Source organism: Eretmochelys imbricata, chromosome 21 (assembly GCF_965152235.1).
Source record: "Eretmochelys imbricata isolate rEreImb1 chromosome 21, rEreImb1.hap1, whole genome shotgun sequence".
NCBI classification, from domain to species: Eukaryota; Metazoa; Chordata; order Testudines; family Cheloniidae; genus Eretmochelys; species Eretmochelys imbricata.
Window position 1 is genome coordinate 3787325 of NC_135592.1, and position 23931 is coordinate 3811255.

At 43.1% G+C, this 23931-nt stretch overlaps 1 protein-coding gene across 3 annotated transcripts in view; it reads right to left on the reverse strand.

The window, feature by feature from the left end:
- The window catches only part of CAMK1G (calcium/calmodulin dependent protein kinase IG), a 68690-nt gene that overhangs the window by 24780 nt on the left and 19979 nt on the right, over positions 1-23931 (reverse strand). Inside the window, exons 2-3 of one of the 3 annotated variants that reach the window (XM_077839168.1) lie at positions 9949-10043; positions 27-144 (exon numbers count right to left, since the gene is read on the reverse strand). In XM_077839168.1, coding sequence (XP_077695294.1) covers positions 27-118 — 92 coding nt within the window. In that variant the 5' untranslated portion in view covers positions 119-144; positions 9949-10043. Of the gene's footprint in view, positions 1-26; positions 145-9153; positions 9362-9948; positions 10044-23931 lie in introns of those variants that run through there. The other 2 variants (XM_077839169.1, XM_077839170.1) reach the window with 2 other exon arrangements.

Here is a 23931-nt window from a genome sequence, read left to right on the forward strand (position 1 = left end):
ATTAGCCTTCATACTCAGGTACTTACGATCCTAGTGCCTCCATGAAGATAAATGTTTTTCGGATGTTGTTGGTCGGTTTCTTCCAGGAACGGGTGTCATCCACTTCCTTGTGGCCCATTTTCTCCAGAGCTGAAGCGGGGAATTCTGCCAGAGAGAGGGGAAGACCACTGGGTGAGTGGTCAGGTACACACAGTATCAAGAGCAGGAGCTAGTGGTGTGTAAAACTTTAAACCTCTGCATAGTATCCTGCAACGTACCCATTTGCATGGATTCTCCTTTGGAGGTTTTTGAACATTTCCTTTTGGTTCTGTCAAAGCCAAGATGCAAGGAAGTCATTTTGCACCCACAAAATTAACTGTTGGTGCAAATCATGTGACTACCAGGTAGAATGATGAAAGAATTTTACCCACGATTGCCAGTACAAAAATGCAAATGTAAATTGTATACTTTTAAAAGAAAAATTGTTTTTCGGAGAATTTGACACACAAATAATCACTCTCCTCGAAAACTGCCAGTGCACTCCACTCACAGCCACTAACAAAATGAGACTTCAAGTTCTATTGGATCTTACATATCAAATTGCATCAGATTCCCAATATGCATTACCTACATACCACACACTCTCAAAGAAACTGCGGAACCACCTGATCAACATCCTCTACAGCAAACAGGGAAAGATTAAGAATGAGCTCTCAAAACTGGATACTCTCATAAAAAGCAACCTTCCACACAAACTTCCTCGTGGCTGGACTTTACAAAAACTAGACAAAGACAAGCCATTTACAACACACACTTTGCTTCTCTACAAAAGAAAACGGACACTAAACTATCTAAACTACTACATGCCACAAGGGGCCATGACAGTGGTTCCCTTAACCCACCCAGAAATATTGTTAATCTATCCAATCTATTGTTAATCTATTTTAGCCCAGCAGAAGAAGCTGTCCTATCTCGGGGCCTCTCCTTCTGCCCCTCCACCCCCAAGAACACAATACAGTTCTGTGGTGACCTAGAATCCTATTTTCGACATCTCCGAGTCAAGGAATATTTCCAACACACCTCTGAACAACATACTAACCCACAGAGACCTTCCTACCAACACTACAAAAAGAAGGATTCTGGGTGGACTCCTCCTGAAAGTCGAAACAACAGACTGGACTTCTACATAGAGTGCTTCCGCCGACGTGCACGGGCTGAAATTGTGGAAAAGCAGCATCACTTGCCCCACAACCTCAGCCGTGCGGAACACAATGCCATCCACAGCCTCAGAAACAACTCTGACATCATAATCAAAAAGGCTGACAAAGGAGGTGCTGTCGTCATCATGAATAGGTCGGAATATGAACAAGAGGCTCCTAGGCAGCTCTCCAACACCACTTTCTACAAGCCATTACCCTCTGATCCCACTGAGGGTTACCAAAAGAAACTACACCATTTTCTCAAGAAACTCCCTGAAAAAGCACAAGAACAAATCCACACAGACACACCCCTGGAACCCTGACCAGGGGTCTTCTATCTGCTACCCAGGATCCATAAACCTGGAAATCCTGGACACCCCATCATCTCAGGCATTGGCACCCTGACAGCAGGATTGTCTGGCTATGTAGACTCCCTCCTCAGGCCCTATGCTAACAGCACTCCCAGCTATCTTCGAGACACCACTGAATTCCTGAGGAAATGACAATCCATCAGTGATCTTCCTGAAAACACCATCCTGGCCACTATGGATGTAGAAGCCCTCTACACCAACATTCCACACAAAGATGGACTACAAGCCGTCAGGAACAGTATACCCGATAGTGTCACGGCAAACCTGGTGGCTGAACTGTGTGACTTTGTCCTCACCCATAACTATTTTACATCTGGGGACAATGTATACCTTCAAATCAGCGGCACTGCTATGGGTACCCGCATGGCCCCACAGTATGCCAACATTTTTATGGCTGACTTAGAACAACGCTTCCTCAGCTCTCGTCCCCTAATGCCCCTATTCTACTTGTGCTACATTGATGACATCTTCATCATCTGGACCCATGGAAAAGAAGCCCTTGAGGAATTCCACCATGATTTCAACAATTTCCATCCCACCATCAACCTCAGCCTGGACCAGTCCACACAAGAGATCCACTTCCTGGACACTACGGTGCTAATAAGCGATGGTCACATGAACACCACCCTATACCGGAAACCTACTGACCACTATGCCTACCTACATGCCTCCAGCTTTCATCCAGACCACACCGCACGATCCATCATCTACAGCCAAGCTCTACGATACAACCGCATTTGCTCCAACCCCTCAGACAGAGACAAACACCTACAAGATCTCTATCAAGCATTCTTACAACTACAATACCCACCTGAAGAAACAGACTGACAGAGCCAGAAGAGTATCCAGAAGTTACCTACAACAGGACAGGCCCAACAAAGAAAATAACAGAACGCCACTAGCCATCACCTTCAGCCCCCAACTAAGACCTCTCCAATGCATCATCAAGGATCTACAACCTATCCTGAAGGATGACCCATCACTTTCACAGATCTTGGGAGACAGGCCAGTCCTTGCTTACAGACAGCCCCCCAACCTGAAGCAAATACTCACCAGCAACCACACACCACACAACAGAACCACTAACCCAGGAACCTATCCTTGCAACAAAGCCCGTTGCCAACTGTGTCCACAAATCTATTCGGGGGACACCATCATAGGGCCTAATCACATCAGCCACACTATCAGAGGCTCGTTCACCTGCACATCTACCAATGTGATATATGCCATCATGTGCCAGCAATGCCCCTCTGCCATGTACATTGGCCAAACCGGACAGTCTCTATGTAAAAGAATAAATGGACACAAATCAGACGTCAAGAACTATAACATTCAAAAACCAGTCGGAGAACACTTCAATCTCTTTGGTCACTCGATTACAGACCTAAAAGTTGCAATTCAACAAAAAATCTTCAAAAACAGACTCCAAGGAGAGACTGCTGAATTGGAATTAATTTGCAAACTGGATACAATTAACTTAGGCTTGAATAAAGACTGGGTGTGGATGGGTCATTACACAAAGTAAAACGATTTCCCCATGTTTATTCCCCCCCACAACTGTTCCTCAGATGTTCTTGTCAACTGCTGGAAATGGTCCACCTTGATTATCACTACAAAAGGTTTTTTTTTCTCTCCTGCTGGTAATAGCTCACCTTAAGTGATCACTCTCGTTACAGTGTGTATGGTAACACCCATTGTTTCATGTTCTCTGTGTATATAAATCTCCCCACTTTATTTTCCACTGAATGCATCCGATGAAGTGAGCTGTAGCTCACGAAAGCTTATGCTCAAATAAATTTGTTAGTCTCTAAGGTGCCACAAGTCCTCCTTTTCTTTTAGCTAATATTAGGTGTCTTGGCACTTGGCAATCTAGCACTCATATGGTGGGACTTGTCATTTGGGGATATTCATTTAATGACAAATGTGAGAGATTGGCCATTACAAATGTTTATATTTTGCTGAATATATAATGGCTAAATCTGTGATTATGCTGCTGGGTGGCTGCTAACATACTAAAGCACCCTTGATATAATTGATTAAAGTTAGTTGCAACTGAAGATGCAGGCAGGTTATATTAGAGCTGCTTAATTGCTTGAATATTAAAATTGGTTAAAGAGCTGGTGCTAACTCAAAGAAAATTTACTAAAGATTTTGCTGATCTAGCTAGTATGCGCTGTATCTCTTTTCTTTTTTTTTTTTTTTTTTTTTTTTTTATTACTACAGATATTTGCATGGAAACTGGATTGTTACTTAAGAATCTCCACCTTTCCTTAGTGCTTATACCTTATGTGGAGTCTCAAGCTTGTGACATCACAATGGTGGCCATAGAGAGAATTGTGATGTCACAAACAGAGGTGGGGTTTTGGTTTTGATCTTAATTTTGCTTCTGATGGAAGATGTCAGGTTGACTGTGCAGGAGGCTGGTAGCACAACCCAGGCCCAGCATGGGCAGCAGCTGTCATAGAGGTCAGTCTATTCCCATTCCACACAACCAGCACAGCAAACAAGCTTGCCTTAAAATGTAACGTCTACCCCTCGCTGCTCCCTTTGTTTTCTTTCCATGCTCCTTGGTGAATCAGCAGCTGCCTTAGGACTCACCACATAGAGGACTTCCATTCCATTGTTTCCAGCTCCATCCCAACTCATGACAACAGTCACATGGGGGGTCTCTTCATTATGGTGGCTGCCTGCACATTTGCATGCAAAGTGCAAGGCCTGGGGATGTGAGCACACGAGTTTAGATGACAATTACTGTAAATTTAGAGCAGTGATTCTCAACCAATTTACCACTGTGGACTACTTATGCAGCTCTCTGTGTTATGGGGGCTGCATCCGCAGAATAGGTATAATACATTTATGGCCCTGAGGATGTCACATGGACCGCAGCTGTGTGCTGATTGGGCCTCAAGCAGCCCACGGGCTGCGAGTTGAGAACCACAGGTTTAGAGGGACGACAGAGCTGCAGCATCTCATCTTGGTTCTACTCATCTAATTTAATGAGCCGCAAAAGGGATCCAACTCGTCACAGAGCAAGTTAGTTAGGTCTCTATGACGATACCCTCTCCTCTTCTGTTGTTACTCTGCAGTGTGTCAGGAAGGTAGTGTTCTCTAATAGTCAGAGCACAGACTTAGGAGTCAGCAGCTCTTGAGTTCTAATCCCAGTTCTACCACTGACTTGCAGGACGGCTCTCACACAGTCACTTATACCATCATTTTTACACTTAGGTACCTGGATTTAGGCTAGTTAGCAAAGACTTCAGTGGGAGGCGTGGGCACTCAGCACATGGGAAAATCAGGCCACTTATTTAGGTGACACCCTGAAAATTTGGCCTGAGCCCATCTCTCTCTTCTCTGTCTCAATTTCCCCAGCTCACAGGACTGGGACTCAGGAAACCTAGTTCTTATCAGCCACTTGCTGGGCAAGTCACTTCTCCTTGTGCCTCTGTTTTGCCTCCCACCCTCTGTCTGCCCTTGTCTATTTAGACCATAAGATCTTCAGGGCAGAGACTTTGTATAGCGCTGCCATAATACAAATAAATAATACCACTATTCACTGGAGCATACTGATATGCTATGAGAATTAGTTAACATTTGTGAAAGGTCTGGAAGGTGTGACGTGCAGTATAAACTCTACCAGGAGTAGAGTTTGCAGAAAGAGACCTGGAGATTACAGTGGACAAGAAGCTGGATATGAGTCAGCAGTGTGCCCCTGTTGCCAAGAAGGCTAATGGCATATTAGGCTGTATTAGTAGGAGCATTGCCAGCAGATCCCCTCTGATTATTCCCCTCTGTTCGGCACTGGTGAGACCACATCTGGAGTATTCCATCCAGTTTTGCCCCCCACCCCAGAAAGGATGTGGACAGATTGGAAAGAGTCCAGCGGAGGGCAACGAAAATGATGAGCGGGCTACAGCACATGACTTATTCTTTAGTCTGCAGAAGAGAAGAGTGAGGGTGGATTTGATAGCAGCCTTCAACTACCTGAAGGGGGGTTCCAAAAAGGATGGAGCTCAGCTGTTCTCAGTGGTGGCAGATGACAGAACAAGGAGCAATGGTCTCAAGTTGCAGTGGAGGAGGTCTAGGTTGGATATTAGGAAACACTATTTCACTAGGAGGATGGTGAAGCACTAGAATGGGTTACCTAGGGAGGTGGTGGAATCTCCATCCTTAGAGGTTTTTAAGGCCTGGCTTGACAAAGCCCTGGCTGGGATGATTTAGTTGGGGTTGGTCCTGCTTTGTGCAGGGGGTTGGACTAGATGACCTCCTGAGGTCTCTTCCAACCCTAATATTCTATGGTTCGGTGAGTATTCTTAACAAGATCAAATCTAAGAGTCCAGAGAGGGAAATACATTAGAGAATGATCAATGAGGCTTTCAGCTGAGTTGAGAAGAGACCTTTGGAACCAACATTGACCTTGGATACTGGAGGAGACTCCCCCATGCCAAGCGTACTAAGGAAATGCATTGAAAATTCTCTGTTTAGCAGAATCAGATTGCATGCTGAAAGCACTGCCTTTAAGACACTCCATTTCTCACTACTCAGGATCAATCACATCGTTCCATAAAAGACTGTAAGACATGGCTTAATCTTTGGGAGACAAAATGGAGTCTTTTGTTAAAGAAAAAATAAGTGTTCAGACGAGGCAGAGAGCACTAAAGCAAAAAAGAAGCTGGAAGCTAACGTCTCATGACATTTAACTTAGATTTTTGATTCCCGCCAAGCTGATTTTGTTACTTTAATTAACAGAGCTACAATGATTTCCAGATCCTTAACATGAGATTTCAAAGGTTAATTCAACTTTGTTGAAAGAGAAATTGACTCAGCTGCAAAAGAATAACAGCTTCAGTCTATAAACTCTTTAAAGGCCAAATCAGACTTAGTTTTTATCCACTTTATAGATTCTGATGTGCAGATGACAGGTCAGTGCAAGTCCTGTGGACAGCAGCCCTATTTTGTTTATTTAATTAGTGCTGATGAAGAGTTCTTAGCGGCGTGGGGCAATTAGTGCAAAACATTGTCTGCATATACTTGTTTGAATTCATAAGCAAGTTTTCATTCAAGACCGTTCTTTCAACACTTTCACCTTTGCTCTCTGAAAAATCACTCACAGAAATGGATTTTAAGCATGACTGCTTAAAGATGGACTGAAAGTGAGTTTCATATGATGTATCCAAATGTAAAAGTTGCAAAGCTTGAATAAATCTGAATGATGGAGATCATTGCTTTGTATCCGGGGGGGGGAGAGGGGGGGAGGAAATTGGTCAAAATAATGATTGGTTATGAATTATTGGCCCAGTTCTAGCACTTAGATTAGCACCAGCAGCACAGGCTTCCTTGGGACCTTACCCTTCCGATATGCCTCCTCTCTTCCCTAAAGGGATGCACCCCATCCCACTGTGCTGCACAGGTGCCATTTGGTTCCAGCTCTAATGGTGATTTATGTGATGTTGCCACCTGTCCATGAGGAAATGGACTAACAGCCATTAATTCCTTTTCTCACAGGCCACTGCACAGCTGTCATCAGAGCAGCAAAGCTGTTGTAGGTACCACTGGAACAGAACTATGCCTGCCCCCATTCATGTGAGGAATGACATACTGACCAGCCAGTGTGTGGAAAGCTCCCAGCCGGGCATTCCCATGATACGGAGCAACCAGCCAACTCACATGGGCCCCAGCAGGAAGCTAAACTCCTGAGAGATGGCTGGACTAGGCCATGAAATGGAACATCTGAGAAGCAGCAGGGAAGCCGCTGGCCGGCAGTTCAAGCTTGCTTGTATTCAGCTTGTGAAAAAACTTGAAACCGGTATCCAAACGTCGGTGAGTTGCACAACAGAAAGGGAGCCCCCTCCCCAGGGACGTTTGGGACCCAGCTGTGTGCAACACTGAAGACGAATGAGACAGTCTCCAAGCCATAAACAAAAAGGAGATCCAACATGTGACATTCAAAAGAGCACTTGGGCTCAGTGCGATCCCAGGCTGAGTACTCATCTGAAACCTACCAGGCAACTGCAGAATTCTGACACGTGAAACCACCTCTGAGCTCATACCCTGCCCCTCTCCAGCATTACCTAGTCTCCCTGCTAACAGATCAAGTCAATATCTGTGTGCACAATGTACTCTCTCTATTGCTTACACCCTTTAGAATACTAGTTTTGTGTTGCCTGATGTTTGCTCATTCAGACTAGATCTTTGGGGGTGAAGGGGAAGCAGTTTATACTTAATTCTATTTGCAACAGGTTTCTTTTTTAAACGTATACTGTTTTTAAATAAGGAATCATGTGTTTGTATATTCCTTTATCATTCATCTGATCATATGATTAGCTTCCCCTTCTACCCTCTCTATTTTTATGGGGCAGTTACTTTTTGCCTGTCTGTGCCTGTGGAAGGATGATCTTGTGCTTTAGGGATGGGTTGGGACAGGGACTCAGGAGATCCGGGTTCCATTTCATGCTTTGCCACAGGCCATCTTGTGTGTCCGAGCAAGTCACTTCCCATCCCAGTTCTCCTACCTGCCCCAGAGTGGGAGAGCAGTGACATAGGAGGCATTACTGTGAGGTAAATACACTGAATGTTTATGAGGTGCCAAGATATGGGAGCTGTGTAAGTACTTGACAAAGTGTCCATCTGCCTCGTCTCATGGCAGAACACAGAAACTTTCAAAATCCTTCCTCCCCCTGGCAGACATTTACTAAAGAACTAGTCTCACAAGGATATTGCACACAACACAGAAGCTTTGTAAAAATCCCTGGACTACTCTGACCTGCAGCTGGCGATTTATGCAATGCACCCATCTTTACTGTGACCTTGTCCTCCTCCCTTCCCTCATTGGTCTGTTTATGCACCTCTTGCAATTCGAGCTAATCCTAGAAAGTGGTGTAGGATGGGACAGAGACTGTCTTTGTTTTACTTAGTTCATTCAGTGCTTAGCGCAAACCCTGACCTTTCCTGAGACCACTACCACAATACAAATAAATACTTACTAATTCTACTCGCTTGTTTGTGTTAATTTTATTTTTCCATGGAGAAGTAAAATATCACGGTAAAAGTTGGGCAAGCAGATTTTGTGCTTGTCCTGTCATATTTTTCTAACAATTTTGCATATATGTGTTATATCTGTATACTTAACATACACTTATATTACTTCTGTCAGTCTCGTCTTGACACTCTATTGGTATGTGTATTATCCTTTTATTTCCTGTGTATCTTCCATTCACATCAATGGAAAACACACAGGGAAAGAAAGAACAGAAACAGAATAGACTCAATACGTGCTTGGAAAATGCATTCTTATAGAATCCTAGACGTCAGAGTGAGAAAAGACTTCTGTGTTCATCTTTTCCATACCCCTTTGGCAATGCAAGAACAATAGGCTTTCTCTTTATTTTCAGTATATTGAGTTTGCATAACAAAATGTAAATACTCGTTAAGTAGTTACTGCTTGTAAAGCCTTTTGAAGTGCTAAGTATTATTTTAATTTATTTAGCCACCACACAACAACGAATTAATTAACCATGCAGGACCGTATAATATTGATCCCTTCTACTACTCCAGGCTGACAAGTGTCTGTGCTGTAAATGACAAGTAATTTCAATTGTCATGCCTACCCTTTTTGCGCTTTCAGAGACTAGAGCAATAAATGGGACTATTGCTTTGTTCAGTCTGATCCAGGGAATGACGCATCACTGCTTAGAATTTAATGTGTTGTTATGATCTTGCTTAAATATTTCTCTGAGAAATTGGTTCAGCTTTCGTATCATACAGCAGCAGATCCATCTGCAGACATTCTTCTTCTGAATTTCCTTAGCAAAACTGCCGTAACACTCGATTCATAATCTTGCAACAACAATACATGAGAGGGGGAAAACGAAGAGCTGGTTTTATCTTTAGAACAAGAAGTACATACAAAAGGGGATGGGGTGGGAAATGCAACAAAATAAGTGTTCTGCATGTAACTGAATGAACAGACACAGACAGTGTTAGACATGTTTAGGGGACAGCATAATGAGGAAGTGAATGGCAGAGAGACCCAGTTGTTATGCATTAAAACCAAACCTACATTAAACATCTTTTATTCATCCAACTGTGCTACTGATACCAAAGCAAAGGGCTCTTTTGGAGTCAGGGATGAACTCCTGCTGAATCACATTTTCCAGTTAAACAGATTAGTTTAAATAGTTTAAAAGTAAAACTGTACCACCCCTATTACATGAGGGCACATGTGTAACATGTGAAAGCTGAGAAATATTAGTTTGACCACCTCTGCAAAGCTGTACTCCACTACTTTGTCATAACATCATAAAAGTGATCTTAAAACAGAAAACACTGTACAGGGCCTAAAGCCTTTTGCACAGAACAGGCAAGGAAGGCAAATGGTTATTAAGAAAATATGCTTTGCTTACCCAAATGATCACAGATGAAGCAGCTCCTGATCTGGCTTCTGTTCCACTCCTACAGGTCTGCGGGGATTAGAGACTGGTCTGGTGCTAGCAATAAACTAAGATTAAAGGGGAGGAATGCAGGAGATTTCTTTCATGAGATGGTAACCAGGCAGCACTTAAAGGGGAGTAAATTGACTATGCTTGTCTGTGGGTGCGCGCCTCTGCCTCTCTCTCCCCCCGCCTTTGGCAAGAACAGTAATACCTGGCTCCTTTCATCTGAAGATCCCAAAGCACCTTACAGACAAGGATTTACCAAGTCTCACCCCCATCTGTGAGCTAGGGATTGGATTTCGTTGGTTTTGATAACAGCAACAATGCCCTTTCTCAAGGAAAGCACTTCATATCAAACCATTTTTGCACAGAATGCAAAGTAATTTGATTTTCTTAAATACTCGGCTTCTCAGTATACAAATTGCCAGACTTTCTTTTGCATTACGTTGGAAATGTTCAGAGACCTAGTGGACAGAGCACTGCATTGGGATTCAGGTGACCTCTGTTCTGTTGCCGGCTCTGCCACTGATCTGCGGGGTGAATTTGGACAAGCGTCTCTGCACCTCAGCTTCCCCATCTCTAAAACTGGGATAGTGATGCTTACTTCCTTTATAGCGCATTGAGGTCTCTGGCTATTAGTGCTATCAAAGGAGCTAGGTATTATTATTGTCAGGGACTCTGGGCTCCTTTAAACCAGCCAATGTTTTTGTCTATAGCTGCTGTTTGAGTGTTTTAAGATAGTTTAGAATATTTTGGGATGGCTGTAAAAATAGTATTGGCTGAACTGCCAGCTGAGTTATACCCTCATATAAGATACTAGGCTTGCATGAACAAACTGGGTATGAATCAGTGCACAATTTGATTCAGTATCAGGAATAAAGCAACACTTAGTCAATACAGGATAATCACATTATTTTCCTTGCTTTACTATTAATTGTTTAGTTCAAAGATGAACAGGGAGACCTCAGTTTAACATTCTGCATTTCACCTGCAATGACTATTTGTATTCCAGTAGCATCTGTGTGCCCGACACAGAATCAAGGCTCCATTGTGCTGCCTGCTGCACAAAGACATATTAAGTTACAGACCCTGCCCTAAAAAGTTTAACGGTCTTCCCCTTACTTGATCATGCAATCTCCTGTCTGTTGCTTTTCCTGCCCCCTCAACATGAGTGTCACACTTGTTTTGCCCATGCACAAAATCAAACACACACACACAGAGAATGCTAGTGCAAGTTATACTATCCTTCCTCCATTTACATTAGGGTGACCAGACAGCAAGTGTAAAAAAATCGGGACATGGGGTGGGGGGTGGGGTAATAGGAGCCTATATAAGAAAAAGACACACAAATCGGGACTGTCCCTATAAAATCAGGACATCTGGTCACCCTAACCACCATTTGCTCTGCCACTCAGTCTGGGAGGAAGAGGTCAGTTCCGTTCATTGTGCCATACACGGAACACTGAGGGACAATTCTTCAATGAGACCATGAATTCTATTGCTCTGGAAGCACATTTCAACTTTTTTCCCCACACTAGACAGAGCAAATATTTCATCAGCAGAAATTTTCATGTTAAAAAAATATGCTGTATTTATAAGAAAACAACCTTCCTAGCTCATAGCTCTGGACTATAGAAATGCCAGAGGATTCTCATTGGGCAGGACACCATCTCAGAAATTTGCATTCCAATCTAAAATAAATGGCACTTCAGCCCATTACTTCGCTTCACAGTGATAAGAAAGATGGATTTTAATAACAGAAATTTCCAGCCTGCCAGGGCATAAAAAGGCTGTCTATATTAGCCCCCTAAATGTGTGAGTATATGCTGCCCTCTAATGGCAGATGTTGGCCAAGTTCTGATCAGGTACATCTTCAGTTAAAAGCCAAGCACCAGAACTCTCAATTGTTTTAAATTAGCCTAGATTCATTTATTCCATGAACATCTGGCTCAAATGTACACTCCTTGATCATGCAAAACTCCCACTGAAACAAAAGAACTGCCAGTTTTCATAATCTGTTCCTATCCTTCACCTTAGTTTTAAGGAAAAAAATCATCTGTACTTTTTCATCATTATTAATGGTCATTTAGCTCTGTTGCATTCACTCCTCAGCTCTTCACCATAATTCCCATTCTGGTCTTATTATTTTTAAATCTGTTCATGCATTTAGTAGTTTAAAATTCATTTCCGTAAAGAAAAATAACAAAGCAGAGCTTACCCAGAAATTCTATAACAGCAAAGGAATGATAGTTTTCTAGTTAAGACACTGGATTGGGATTCAAGAAATGTGGACTAATTTCCCATCTTTTCTACAGGTTTCCTTTGTGCCCTTGGGCAAGTCACTTGTGTCTGGTCCTCAGTTTCCCACGTGTAAAATACTTCCTTTTTCTTGTTTGTTTAGATCACAAGTTCTTTGAGGCAGGGACTGTCTCTTATTAGGTGTGTGTACAGTGCCTCATACAATGGGATACCAGTCTTGGCTGGGGCCTCAACGAGCTACTAGCATATAAACAATTAATAATAAGCTTGCAGTATACATAAGATTTGTATGAGAGGGGGACATACTCTAGCAGAGGGGCAAGTGTTCAGGATTCAGTTTATGTCTCTGCCCTGGAAACATTGCAGTCAGTTAATCTGGGCACCTCACTTTAATTGTACCGCATTTTTCCTGCACAGATGGATAAAAAATACGATCTGCATGACACTGATCAATGCTTTAGCCCCAGTCCCACATCGGCCAACAAAATGCCCCATTCAGGAAACAGTCTTGTAAGCCAAGACCCTGATTAAGTAGGGGACAACCTGGGCGAAAGGGAATAGGACACTCAGATATCACAGTGATGAGCACCATACAAAATGCCTTAAGAAAGCTGGTGGGGCAACTCAGAAGAAATTGGACAGAGCAGCAAGGTCTTTTATCAGGAGCAACTCTTTATAACCGTAATTCAAAGCAAGCTGCCATACGCACAGGGAACATACCTCCCCAGCTTGGGTTTCAGCTCCCCTCCTCTCCCTGGCTTGGAGGAGCAGCTTCCCCTCTTTTTTCACTGGGGTGATAAGAGTTCCTCCTCTTGACTGAATCGATAACCACTCCCCTTGCTTGCTGGGGAATTGGCATTGATTCTACCCTGTCAGACTGATGGCTGGAGTGCCTCCATGCCTGGACATTAAGGCAGCCAGCATTTGGTTAATTTCATGACAATTAAATGTGAGTAAAATGTTTTTAAAAGTTTACTGCTCAGAATGACTTGGTTGCCTTGTGAACATGGTTTAAAAGTAAGCAACTTGAGAAAAATAATCAGCACTTCCTGCACTGTGATCTTTAGCTTTTGTGTGGTATTTACTGTGTTCAGAATGGGAAACAATGCAAAGATCATGATAGCAGCGTTAGAAGGAGTACGAATATACTGAGGGAGTGTTAGAAATAGCCATCAAAGAAAGTTGATCAAGCAAAGAAACAAGCAGAATGGCTCTATTTAAACGCGGTAGACAAGAGCCATCGAGTTTCCCCTGCACCATCTGCATTCAGAGTTTGGCCTTCAGAGAAGTATTGAGAACAACATCAATAATCCGGGGTGGGGTGGGGGAAAGAGGAATAGAAGTTTCCACATGCGCTTTCCTGTGAAATGAATTTATCAAGAAGGTGCCTCTTAACCCTGCACCTTAGAATTCTGGGAAAATAGGCTATTCAATTCAGGGCCACTCACTGCATGGTAAATGGATCTGAATAAAACTAGCAGTTGTTAAAAGAAAACCAGTGGTTCTGAAGAGGCATGATTTAGAACATAAGAGAGGCCATAGTGGGTCAAAACAGTGGTCCATCTAAGCCAGTATCCTGTCTTCTGACAGTGGCCAGTGCCAGATGCTTCAGAGGGGATGAACAAAACAGGGCAATTTAATCAAGTGATCCATCCCCTGTCAGTCCCAGTTTCTGGCAGTCTGAAGTTTAGGAACACCCAGAGCATGAAATTGCATCCCTGATCATCTTGGCTAATAGCCATTGATGGACCTATCTTACATGAACTTGTCTAATTTTTTTTTTAACCCTGTTATACTTTCAGGCTTCGCAACATCCCCTGGCAATGAATTCCACAGGTTGATTGCGTTGTGTGAAGAAGTGCTTCCTTAAGTTTATTTTAAACCTGCTGCTTATTCATTTCATTGCGTGACCCCCCCTAGTTCTTGTGTTATGTGAAGGAGTAAATAACAGTTCCCTGTTCACTTTCTGCACGCCCGTCATGATTTTGTAGACCTCTCTCATACCCCCTCTTGCTCATCTCTTTTCTAAGATGAACAGTCACAATCTTTTTAACCTCTCACCGCAGGGAAGCTGTTCCAGACCCCTTGTCATTTTTGTTGCTCTTCTCTGTACTTTTCCCAATTCTAATATACCTATTTTGAAATGAGGTAACCAGAACTGCCCGCAATATTCAAAGTGTGAGTGTACCATGGATTTATATAGAACAAGGGTGGCCAACCTGTGGCTCCGGAGTCACATGCAGCTCTTCAGAAGTTAATATGCGGCTCCTTGTAAAGGCACCGACTCTGGGGCTGGATCTACAGGCGCCAAATTTCCAATGTGCCGCGGGGTGCTCAGTGCTCAACCCCTGGCTCTGCCACAGGCCCTGCCCCCACTCCACCCCCCCCCCCCCGAGCCTCCTGCACACCACGAAACAGGGGAGTGGGAGGTGCTGACCAGTGGGGCTGCTGGTGGGTGGGTGGCGCTGGGAGTGGGGCGGAGTTGATGAGGGACTGCTAACGTATTCCTGTGGCTCTTTGGCAATGTACACTGGTAAATTCTGGCTCCTTCTCAAGCTCAGGTTGGCCACCTCTAATATAGAGACATTATGATATTTTCTTACTAATTATCTCTTCCTAACAGTATCTGACATTCTATTTGCTTTTTTGACTGCCGCGGACATTGAGCAGATGTTTTCAGAGAACATTTCGCAAAGACTCCAAGGTCTCTTTCTTGAGGGGTAACAGATCATTTAAACCCCATCACTTGTATGGATAGTTGGGATCATGTTTTCTAGTGTGCAGCTCCTGCAAAGACAACAGAGCTATGCTGATTTACACCAGCTGAGGATCTGCCAGGAGACATTTCTGTGGATCTTGAGAAGAGGAAAGAAAACAGAGAAACACCTTCTACATGTTGCCAGGGAGACGAGCAACAGGGCAGCAAGATTTTTTGTCTTTGGGTGCAAAAGAAAAGAATTGAAATGAAGCTAGACATCTCCAGAGCACAATCCCAGCACCATTACGCGTTAGTTGCTTTAAAACAAGCTAAACTCACTTTCCAGGGTTCAGGAAAATAAGTGATTCAGGTCAACGCCTCAGCAGTTGCTAAGCACCTGCATCTACCATTGAAGCCAGTGAGACGGTCAGGAGGTTGGCATCTCTTAGGAATTGACCCAGTAATTTTAATGCTTTGCACTTCCACAGTCCCCGTGTTAGTGGATCTCCGAGTGCTTTACTTATCATTTATTTCTATTGCACTATTATTTCTGCGGCATCATGGGAACCACAAAGGGCAAACCTATCAGGAGAACACAAGAAATTCACCACAAACCCAGTTTTATACAGGCTCAGAAGTTGTGTGCATATGTGGAATCACAACTACTGCATGCTCAAATGAAGAGTTAGACACAGGTAGTAATTTTACATGCACTGTGACCACAGCTGCAAGCCCAAATTATGATATTTGTGCTGCAAATGAGACACACAATTGTGAGCACAGTTTTATGGATGCATTTTCATGCCTAAACTTCTGCATATCAGGTCCAGACCCTAATAGAAAATCTACACTATTACTCATTTAAAGTGATTAAGTGTTAAGTGCCCAAATGCAGAATTTGTGTGTCACATTAAATTCCCAAGTTGGAACACTGAATCCCCAGCAACAGGGCCCTCCAGTGATGAGACTGCAGGAAACAGGGTTTTATAGATTGCTGTGAAAATCATCCATCAACCATATTTAAAGCTTTGCAATTTTGCAACAAAAGAGACGCCACTCCAAAATTGTGTTTTCTTACAGCTGACTGATTTTCTAATCATCAGAATACAGAATTGTTTTTAATTAGTCTGATAATTAGGCCAAAGCCCCTTACAGCTTTGGCTATTATCAATATGTATGATGAATGCAGTAATTTGCTAGTAAGGAACCTCAGTGGAATTCTTATTTTGTTGTTGATGTCAGTTTCTCTTGGAAGCCAATCTGAATTTGAATTAGCAAAATATATAATTGGATGGCAGCATCAGTTAGCAAGAAATATCACCACTGATAAAACAACTGCTCTGTTTATCAAGAGGATTTCTACTAGGAACAGTCAAAGCCATCTGGAAAATAACTAGAACCCCTCTCCCACTAACCCACACTGGTGAATCTGTGCCAGAACTTGAATGAAGAACAAATTCCCACAGGAACTAAGGACCATCCCAAACCTCCCCACCCCATGCTCCAAGTGTCAGGTGCACATCTTTGACTTGTGTTCTCTTACATAAACACAGAGATGTGTGGACATTAAAAAAAACAAATCAAACACTACACTGCTCACACAGTCCTCCCCCCAGGGAGAGGCTAAAAGAACGCACCACACAGGACAGGTGTTAGTCACATTGTTCACTACACAACTGGAAGATACTCAGATACCACACTGAGGAGAAGAACCTGTAGAGAACAGAATCGACCCCCAAAACTTTGAGGTTCACAAGAGTCTGGTTAAACGTCTAATTTTCTCTAACTTCAGACCCGCTGTACTTTTTACACTTGTGGGTTGTGGATGGAAGTAGAAATACTGAAGGAAACACACAGCCCTCTGCCCCATTATACACAACTTGTGTGGCTTTATGTGTAATAGGAAAAAACATTTCTTTCCACACCCCAGGATCTATACAACACTCTGAAATGTGGAGAAATTCAGGTCTGGGTCTGAATGCTGTACCTGGGTCCCATCTTTAAGGGCAATGCTTTAGGCTCAGGCAGACACTATTTGCACGTGATCTCAAGCAAGCAGCAGGAAATATGGAGGCATTACAAGCACAGTCCAAGGGTCTCCATGTTTTGGAGCAACGAAGTCCAGCTTGACATGCAGGATGAAGACGTGATTTGGAAAGACGACAATGGACAGTGGCAGGCAGCTGAGCATTCCTGTTCCAATCATAGGTCCCCGAGACGCTAATAACAGGACTCAGGGAATCTTGCATATTAGGGAAAAATATTGTCATCTCAATCATCATTCTGAAATTGGGCACTGGTATAAATTACTCTCCTGGCCCTATAGGTCCCCCTCCCCTGAGCAGTTTTTATTCCTGTACTCCCAACATGATGGCAGCTTACTCTAAACAATCTCTGTGTTTGGTTGTGTCTGTGTGTGTGTGGTAGGGGGGTGCTTTCCTTAATTAAAATGGCTGGTGAAAGTTGCTGGTTTGATAGCCTTGAAGACTACAGTCCTTTGTCTATTCACAGCACCAGGTCCAATCCCTGCACACGCTGACCCTTGCCAGTGCCTGCAAACTTGAGCTGGAGAGGTATGTGCAGAGCACAGTCTCTCAGGGTTTATCTACATTAAGGAGTTACATGGATGCAAGCTCCCACACTCATGTGACTTACCCTGACTTCAAAGTGGGTAAGTTACTTCAGTGCTGCACATTACACTGGATATTACACATTGCACATCTGTGTAGTGATGTGGTTGCAAAAATCTCTAATGTAGAAAAATCCTAAATCATTTCAGTATTCGGAGACCAATAGAAATAGCAGCCAGCGTACAAGAGAGCAAGTCCACAGGAGTTTCTGGGGGATTGTTGACCTGGAGCTAAAGGAAGATATTTTAAAACAGGAAAATTGTAGGTAGAGAATTTGGAATGTTCAATGTGCTATGGGATATTTAGAAGCCACCAGAAACCAGGATCAGAGTTTTACATTTCAGCTGAGAAACATTTACTGCTCGGATGGAAGACCAACAAAATTATAGTAAAGCATGTTTACCAAAGAATTCCACTATACAGTCAGTGATCAGATGGTGCTGTGATAAGATTGCCAAGGACAGATATAGAGTGAACATCCAGCCATACTGTCTTAAGGACCTAGCTAGAAATCAATCTCCGGGGACACGCTCGATCTGCAAGGAGGCTACGTCGCTTTGGGATTTGCCTTAAAGATGCAGCTGCTGCTGCTACTGCTAAACAGCACCCTGAACAACAAGAGAATGGCCTCTACCTGCTAAGATGAAGGCACCTTGAATCAGCTAAAGAGAGTGGACAGACAGTGCCCTTACCATCAGGGTTGGGGGTTGCTTTAGTGCTAACCCAGACTGACGAATCACCAACATGGTTGCCAACCCTGATATTTTTATGAGTGGTACAATATCTGGAGTCGTGCCGAGTGAGAATCTCCACTTTCATGGAAACAGAGGACGTTTCTAGCCCTTCTGCTTGCAGCGAAGAGCTTGAATATGTGGCCACCTAAATGCTCAAAAAACAAAAGGCAAATAAAAAGCACCCACAAATTTATTCTTTTTAAAAAGCTCAGCCCTTTTGGGAGCCTGACTCTGAAACAAGTAATAACCCTTCCTGCAGTGCTCTATTGTATCTACACATCTGACTACCAACCAGCACACCCTGCTGGGCTAGTGAGAATCGGTGGGATCAAGGCTGCGGGTCATTATCATTATTTAGCTGTAATATTACAGAAACTCCCAGCATGGTGCCAGCAGAGAGCAGTGTAGCACAAGAATGAAAGGATCATTTTGATTGAGGCAAAACATTTTTTAAAAAATGGACCTTTAAAAGCAGTACATATGGGATTTCTAAGGAGTTGGCAGAGGGATTTAAATGTCTGGATTAATTCCTCTGAGCTAAATTTAATTTAATTATGTGCTTCTGGCAGAATAAAATTTTGTAAGTGTTTTTTATTTTCCTTAATGGTTGGCTTTTTCTAATAGTGAAACTTACATAGCAAATACACACATCTCATTATTCTCAGAGATCAGTGAAATAGTTTGTAAAACTAGGAATGTGTCTAGTTACTAGCCATCCTTTAGAGGGACTAAAAAGCTTCATTTAAAAATATTTTTATATTATATACATAGAAGCATCTGTAGACTGCATTATGTGATCAGATCCTCAGCTGGTCTGTATCCACACTGATTTTCTCAAGCTCAATATCTGTCCCTGTAATTTTCGAGGTGCTGTTAAGCAGTTAATCCTTCCCACAGAACTAAGAGGCAGGGTGGTAGGCATTACTGTACCCATTTTACACTTGGGGAAACTGAAGTAAAGAGTTCCCAATGCAAAATGCCAGGGTCAGGATGAGTTCCTGTTCAAATTCAAGGCCCCAAAAATCCCTCTACCAGCAATAACAACAATGCACAAGAGCTTAAAAGAAGAGAAGAATCCATATATGGAAAACTGCAGGAGGAATTTAGAGGCAGAATGTAACCTTCAGAAGTAGACACCAGCTAAGGCACATTGGATATTGTCATGACAGTTGTGAAAAGTGCTTTGAGATCATGTATTTGTTACGGGTGATAAAAGCCCTTAGATGTGACACCGCTTCTGAAAGACTGCACTTCCCATTGCAGAGAAGGGCACCCTAAGCAGTGGAGACACTGTGATACTTCACAGGGGTCCATCCTGCTGATGGAGTCATCTACACCCATCTCCTGTTGCAGCAGAGTTTCCGCTTTAAAGTCAGACATGCATCAGAGGGTGATATTGATAAAGACACTGTGTGCCTCTGAGAATTGTATTTGGATGTATTATAAGCAGCAGGATGTCTACTTCAGTGCCCAGTGGATACACATATTGGATCTTCTGGGAAATCTGATCCCTGCAAGGTTCAATCACATTTGCAAATCCTTTGCAGAGTGTGAAATACAGCTCCCCGCAGGAGCCCAAAGCTAATTGTGAGTGATAACGTAAGAGTCAAATAGATACGTATGAGGTTTATGAATTAATTACTATTGCTAGAAAACTGCTAGTGCTCCAGGATCAAGGGGAAGCAACGGGGGACCTGTTGCTCCCAGAGGTATCTCTGGAGTCTGCTATATCTATATCTGCTATAGCACAGGAACAAATCCGCACAGACACACCCCTAGAGCCCCGAGCAGGGGTCTTCTATCTGCTACCCAAGATCCATAAACCTGGAAATCCTGGGCGCCCCATCATCTCAGGCATTGGCATCCTGACAGCAGGATTATCTGGCTATTTGGACTCTCTCCTCAGGCCCTATGCTACCAGCACTCCCAGCTATCTTCAAGACACCATCGACTTACCGAGGAAACTACAATGCATCGGTGATCTTCCTGATAACACCATCCTGGCCACCATGGATGTAGAAGCCCTCTACACCAATATGCCACACAAGGATGGACTACAAGCTGTCAGGAACAGAATCGCTGATGAGGCCACGGCACACCTGGTGCCATTTCCATCCCACCATCAATCTCAGCCTGGACCAGTCCACACAAGAGATCCACTTCTTGGACACTACAGTGCAAATAAGCGATAGTCACACAAACACCACCCTATATTGGAAACTTACTGACTGCTATACTTACCTACATGCCTCCAGCTTCCATCCAGGACACATCACCCGATCCATTGTCTACAGCCAAGCCCTAAGATACAACCAAATTTGCTCCAATCCCTCAGACAGAGACAAACACCTACAAGATCTTTATCAAGAATTCTTAAAACTACAGTACTCACCTGGGGAAGTGAGGAAACAGATTGACAGAGCGAGACGGGTCCTCCTACTACAGGACAGGCCCAACAAGGAAAATAACAGAACACCACTGGCCATCACATACAGCCCCCAGCTAAAACCTCTCCGGCGCATCATCAATGATCTACAACCTATCCTGAAAAATGATCCCTCACTCTCACAGACCTTGGGAGGCAGGCCAGTCCTTGCTTACAGACAGCTCCCCAACCTGAAGCAAATACTCACCAGCAACCACACACCACACAACAGAACCACTAACCCAGGAACTTATCCTTGCAACAAAGCCCATTGCCTACTTTGTCCCCATATCTACTCTAGTGACACCATCAGAGGACCCAACCACATGAGTCACACCATCAGGGGGCTCATTCACCTGCACATCTACCAATGTGATAGATGCCATCATGTGCCACAATGCCCCTCTGTCATGTACATTGGCCAAACTGGACAGTCTCGATGTAAAAGAATAAATGGACACAAATCAGACATCAGGAATGGTAACATACAAAAGCCACTAGGAGAATACTTCAATCTCCCTAGGCATTCTATAACAGATTTAAAAGTAGCCATACTTCAACAAAAAAACTTCAGAAACAGAATTCAAAGAGAAACTGCAGAGCTACAATTCATTTTGCAAATTTAATACCATTAATTTGGGCTTGAATAGGGACTGGGAGCGGCTTGCTCACTACACAAGCAATTTTCCCTCTTTTGGTATTGATACCACCTCATCAATTATTGGGAGTTGCTCACATCCACCCTGATCGAATTGGCCCTGTCAGCACTGGTTCTCCACTTGTAAGGTAACTCCCTCCTCTTCATGTGTCAGTATATTTATGCCCGCAGCTGTAATTCTCACTCCATGCATCTGAAGAAGTGGGTTTTTTACCCATGAAAGCTTATGCCCAAATAAATCTGTTAGTCTTTAAGGTGCTACTAGACTCCTTGTTGTTTTTGTGGATACAGACTAACACAGCTACCCCGATACTTGGAGTCACACTGCCTTCCAGGCTGCCACTGGAACAGCATGGCTCATGTTCCATTCAGTGCTCAGGGCTGTGCCTAAAAGCACAATTTAGTCTTAAAGAGACAAGGTGGGTGAGGTAATATCTTGTATTGGACCAACTTCTGTTGGTCAGAGAGACAAGCTTTTGAGCTTACACTGAGCTCTTCTTCAGGTCTGGGAAAAGTCCTGAGTGTCACAGCTAAATACAAGATGGAACAGATTGTTTAGCATAAATAGTTATGTAAGCCATGTCGTAAGAGACCATTCAAGGTGAAGTGGCCTGTTTACATCTCTGCAATCGTAGGACAGCAAAGGGAGGGTTAATGGGTTACAGATTATTGTAATAAGCCATAAATTCAACGTTGTTGTTAAGACCATTATTTTTAGTGTTTAACAAACTCATGAACTTAAGCTCCCAGACTCATCTTTTGAAACTTGTGCAGGTTTCCTTTGAGAATGAAGACTGATAAGTCAGCCACAGAGTGACTGTTATGTGAAAAGTTTTTGCCAATGGGTGAGATGGTGCTTTTGTCTTTTACTGATTTCCTGTGTGAGTTCATTAGAGAGCACAGTGATTGTCTGGTTTCACCTATATTGTTATTATTGGGCTATTTAGTGCACTGGACGAGGTACACCAGATGTTGGATCTTGAAAGGCGTGTTGTGGAGGGTATTGATCATCACAAAACCTGAAGACATATCTCCACTGCTGTATCTGTTCTGGCACCTCTTTGAGTAGGTGGGTCCTGGTCTTCGGGGAGCTTGCTTCTGGAATTGAGCTTGGTGAGGCTGGGGTATAGTTTGAAAAGGGGGTTCAGGAGAGATTTCTTTCAGGATGTGGACCCCATCGAATACGAGAAACACAAGGACATTGTGTTCAATACTCTAGGCAGTCACAGTGGTTAATGCTACTTTGCCCATAACACTTCTCACTCTCTCTCACCTCAGTCTGCTATTCTCCAGTTCTTTGGTGGGGTCGTGACTAGATTCATCTAGAACCCTACAAAAAAAAGTGGGTTGGATAAACCTTCAGTGAAGATCCTTCTACACTGCAAAATGTGTTCATCTTACATGCCTCAGATTCTGATGAGTTCAATTGAGGATTGTTCCAAGGAGGTGCATGCAGAGGAAAGGAAGCCAATTTTCACCACAACAGACTATTCCTCTGATTACTAAAACCCAAAGCAACTTCAGTGAGGCCCATAACAGGTATGCAATCTATTAGTGTCTGATTTTTAATGATATATTAAGAAAAGTCATTAAATTATATTTTTTAATCTTTCATAGCTCCCTGACCTACACGTTCAGCTCAGTTCCCTTCTGGAATTGTTCCTAAGTGAACCATTAATCTTTTCTAATGAACTTTATCAATTCCAGGTCTTTGAATATCTATACACTTGGCAGACAACAAGGAGCAGAACATGTATTGTGTCTCTCTGATTTAACAGTCAGACGAAGTGGGTATTCACCCACGAAAGCTCATGCTCCAATATGTCTGTTAGTCTATAAGGTGCCACAGGACTCTGCTGCTTTTACAGATCCAGACTAACACGGCTACCCCTCTGATACTTTGATTTAACAGTTGGTCTTGCTTGGCTGTCTATGCTTAAAAAGCCTGACTTATTAGTAAGTGAGATACCAGACCTAGTGAAATGCAGCCAGAGTGGGAGGCTGCTTAGGAACAGTTTAAATTCTGGATCAAGCCATCATGCTTCAGACATTTCTACAGATTTATGAATATGCCATAGGCAGAAAGCTTCTCAAATGTCACTGTTTATTTTCTACAGTTTGATCCAACTCCTACAAATTATTTTCTAGCCATATAAATAAAACCTACTCGGAATAATCTTCTCTATACAAATCTTGCATTCCAAAATCTGTGAAAAACTTTTTTTCATATAAGTGGCACTTATACACAAGCTATTTTATGATGGATTTTCCCTAGGGGACTTTAAATTTCACCTTTAAAATATCGGCCATGCAATTAGGGCTCTGTTCTTGATATAGAACAATAGTATGTAAGCAGATGATCTTAGAGGATATGCCTTAGGTTAGGGGCAATGGTGTTTATTCTACACCATCCCTTCAGGGTTGTGGCCAAGGAGTTACTGCACCACAAGGTGGCAAGAAACTCCATTTTTCAAAGTTTAAATTACTACCTTCACTTGAGCAATAAGCATGATCAGGACAAGTATAGAGAGACACTAGTAGCAGTCTTC